The sequence below is a fragment of the Austrofundulus limnaeus genome, unplaced genomic scaffold (assembly GCF_001266775.1).
Source record: "Austrofundulus limnaeus strain Quisiro unplaced genomic scaffold, Austrofundulus_limnaeus-1.0 Scaffold1653, whole genome shotgun sequence".
NCBI classification, from domain to species: Eukaryota; Metazoa; Chordata; class Actinopteri; order Cyprinodontiformes; family Rivulidae; genus Austrofundulus; species Austrofundulus limnaeus.
In genome coordinates, this window is record NW_013954055.1 from 32,035 (window position 1) to 36,098 (window position 4,064).

At 44.1% G+C, this 4,064-nt stretch overlaps 1 protein-coding gene across 1 annotated transcript in view; it reads left to right on the plus strand.

Moving 5' to 3' along the window:
- The window catches only part of b3gnt9 (UDP-GlcNAc:betaGal beta-1,3-N-acetylglucosaminyltransferase 9), a 7,086-nt gene extending 3,263 nt beyond the window's left edge, over positions 1–3,823 (plus strand). The window contains exons 5-8 of the mRNA XM_014033175.1: positions 171–554; positions 740–981; positions 1,057–1,312; positions 3,181–3,823. Coding sequence (XP_013888629.1) covers positions 171–554; positions 740–981; positions 1,057–1,312; positions 3,181–3,501 — 1,203 coding nt within the window. The 3' untranslated portion in view covers positions 3,502–3,823. The remainder of the gene's footprint in view (positions 1–170; positions 555–739; positions 982–1,056; positions 1,313–3,180) is intronic.
- Positions 3,824–4,064: the final 241 nt, after the last annotated feature.

A 4,064-nucleotide genomic window follows, 5' to 3' on the forward strand; every position in this document is an offset into this window, starting at 1 on the left:
TTCAGCTAGTGTTCTGTTACTTTTAGCTTTCAGCTAGTGTTCTGTTACTTTTAGCTTTCAGCTAGTGTTCTGTTACTTTAGCTTTCAGCTAGTGTTCTGTTACTTTTAGCATTAGCTTTTAGTTTATGTGCTTTAAACGTTTTGCTCCTGGTTCTGGTTTCTCTGTTCAGGTCCCGTCAGACCCACAGCTGCCTCACTGTAAACCTGGACCAGACCGTGAACCTTCAGGTCCTGAATCCAGACCTCAGACCCGGTCCACGCAGACCCGGTCCAGATCCAAATCCAAAAAGAAGAAGGCCGCAGGAACAAAGACAGCTAAAATCGCGCCGCCGGCACCGACAACGCCGCCTTTTGACTTTGAAGGTTACCTGAGGGAAAAGGACAAGAGGACCTTTCAGCTGCTGGTGGACCAGCCGAAGAAATGTGACATCAGAGAGGAGGAGGAGGAGGAGGAGGAGGGAGGAAGAAGAGGAGGAGGAAGAGGAGGAAGCAGCTCTGCTCCGTACCTGCTGATCGCTGTGAAGTCCACAGCTGCAGATTTTGACAAACGACAGGTAAGAAAACAGCTGCAGCTGATTTATTTATCTTTATTATTTTAGGTTTTATTCTTTTAGGTGGACCCCCATCAGTGAGACCACCTCTGGTCCTCTGGGTCAGGGTCTGGATCCAGTTTTTCACTGTTCAGTACCAACGTGTTAGACCCGTTACATAGCAGACCTCCTCTGACTTCCTGCTGCAGGTGGTCCGACAGACGTGGGGCAAGGAGGGGGTCTTCCAGTCCGGGGTATCCATCCGGACCGTCTTCTTGCTGGGGATCCCCAGGAACCGCAGCGCTCTGCCTCTGTGGGACCGGCTCCTGGCCTACGAGAGCCGGATCTTCAGGGACATCCTGGTCTGGGACTTTGAAGACACCTTCTTCAACCTGACCCTGAAGGAGACCCACTTCCTGGACTGGGTCAACAGCAGCTGTCCTCACGTGAGGTCCGTCTCGAAACTGGGGCGTTCTGGTTCCGGACCTCAGGGTTCCGCAGGTGACTCAGGTCTGCTCTGATTCAGGTTCGTCTTCAAGGGAGACGCTGACGTTTACGTCAACGTGGAAAACATCCTGGAGATGCTGCGAGGCCGAGACCCGGAGGAGGATCTGTTCATGGGGGACATCATCGTCCGAGCCAAACCCATCCGCCGCCGAAACTCCAAATATTACGTTCCTGAGTTCCTGTACGGCGGCGCTCTGTACCCCGACTACGCCGGAGGAGGGGGCTTTGTGATGTCGGGACACACGGCCCGGAGGCTGGGCTCGGCCTGTCGACAGGTAGAAACAAGAACAGGTTCCTGCAGATCCTTAAAAAGTCTTAAAAGTCATTGAATCAATCCAAAAATAAGGCCTTAATTAGCCTTAAATGGTCTTAAATCGATCTTCAGAAGCAGTTCTGGGCACCAGCTCGCTAAAGCGCAAATCCACTAATTGCGGACCTAAATATTTCATTTGCGCTTTAGCGGTCTTTTTATTTTTTATAGTTCATAAGCAGATTTGTGCTTTCTAAAATTAAAAAGCAGTACCACTAATAACTAATTATCTACCAGTCATCATTATGTTGAACAGCAGAAGGTATGACTGTCAATGAATCACAACATGTGATCTATCCAACAGCACCCCTCCCAGATAAACACTCTTATTGTGAAGGTATACATCCTGCTGACTGTTGCTTTGGGTCACGGTTCTCATTTCCCACAATGCTTTGTGTCTGCTTACGTAGCAGGAAGGCAACAGCAAAAACAGTAAACGTTTGTAATCCATACTAAAATTTTGTATGTATTGATTTATTTTACTTTACTATTGGTGCTCCTTTTTTAAAAAATAATAATAATAAAGTTTAAACGCTGGAGCTCAATACTTGATGTAATTGGTCGAAGCAATCGGCCAATGGGGTTAGAGACGCAGAAATGATTTAAAGATGTTATGCTGATGAAGACTGACATCTAGTGGTCAACTGGAGCAACTACATGGAAAACTTCAAAGTCCAACCTTGCTCTTATTTTGAAGGGAAGATAGTTTCCTGTACTCCGTGCTTTCGTTTCTCGTCACAAATCAAATCCGTCATGTACCCAGAATGCATTGCTTCAGTTTACCAATAAACAGTTTTAAAATTACTTTATTGATGAAATGAAAAATCTACAACAAACAAAAAAAACGACAAAGAAGCAGCCGAACTAGCAATCCTCAACAACTTTTTAATTTTTACACCAGGAGCTAAAGGTCTTTTTCAGGAAATCACATCCCCAGTAATCAGCGGTTGTAGGATTAAGTTGTAAAAGAATTCATACACCACTAGTTGGCAGTGTTGTGCACATATTGTACATGAATTATCAGCTAGTGAGTGTCAAATTAAACTTGCGCTTTAAAATTAGCTTTCACTAGTTTTTCTATGGCATAAGCGCTTTTGAAGTCGCGGACCTAAATATTTTCATAAGAGTTTTAGAAAATGCGGGCCTAATTTTTGGATTAGCGCTGCCCACCACTGTTCAGAAGTCGTAAAGATATTAAGACATTGTAAGTAGGATGGCTGTAATTCGTATCAAATATTAAAATATTTGCTAACATTTATTTAGTTTTGAAATTTTCCCATTCAGATGTTCCCCTTTTGACATCACTTCCTGTTATTTCACGTGAAAATATCTCATCGACCATCCATCTGAGCAATGTGAAATTTGTTTTCTAATATGTTAATATTGTTGTCTTTCCAAAAATGCATTCATATTTCTTACCAAAGTTTAATGTCATTTGTACTTTAAGGTTTCATCTACAGCAAGCAGGGGTTGAGAACCCACTCTGGGTCATAAAACTACAAATTTTGGGTCATTAGTTGATTTCCAAGAATTAAATTAAGTTTAAAACTGACTGCCAAGAATGTTTTTTTTCTATATTTGACAAAATAGCTGTTAGATATGGATAAAAACACTTAGCCTATTAACAATATTTGAATAATTCAGTCAAAAATTCGTTGATTCATGAGTTTCTGCCACAGTATTATTTTTTTTTTGTCATTTTTGTTTATTTTGAAATTGGACTTAAATTTGATTTCACTTGGCATTAAAAAGTCTTAAATTTAACTGAAACTGTAGGAGCCCTGAAAAGGTTCCAGGTGGTCTTCCCTGACTCGACTCTGAATCCTCCTCCAGGTGGAGCTGTTCCCGATTGACGACGTCTTCCTGGGGATGTGCCTCCAGCTGATCGGCGTCAAGGCTTCCCGCCACCAGGGCTTCCGGACCTTTGGGATCCCCCGGCCGTCGGCGGCGCCCCACCTCCAGACGTTCGACCCTTGTTTCTACAAGGAGCTCATGGTGGTCCACAGCCTCAGCGTCCCGCAGATCTGGCTCATGTGGAACCTCCTGCGGGACCCCAAACTGAGCTGCCACAACCGGCCCAGCCCCAGGTCCGGACCCTTCCAGTGGAGGACGGAGGACGATTACGGTGAAAAGACGGTGTTTGTGGGTCATTAGGACGGAGCTGGCGTGTCGAGTTTATCGAACCAAGATGGCCGATGATCTGGAGGGAAATGAGTCCTCAAAGAAATCTGCTCTGGATTACTGAGACAGGAAGCCAGATGTTTAGGTCTGGAGTTCAACTTTAACAAGGTGAGAAGAAGAAATGAGCTTCCACAGAGTGGTTGGGATGTAACATAAAATGAAACAGATTATAATCTCAAACTTTATTTATTCACCATATTTTATGTCAGCAAGCTGTGAACGTAAGTGGAATATATAAAATGATTTGATTCAGCTTCAGGAGTCGATACAGAATAAAGATTCAACAGAAAATGAAGATTTTTAATCTCATTCAGGATTGAGGCTGTAATCTGTCAGCAGGTCTGTTTCTGTTGTTTTTTTACTGGAACTGGAGATTTTGTGTTCTGATCACAAACAGAGACGCTGCTCTGGTTTCATCTGTCGCCTGGAGGAACTGCAGGGAAAATATGAAGCAGCTGCATCACACACACACACACACACACACACACACACACACACACACAGACACAGACGGGCGCAGACAGCTGATCTCTCTG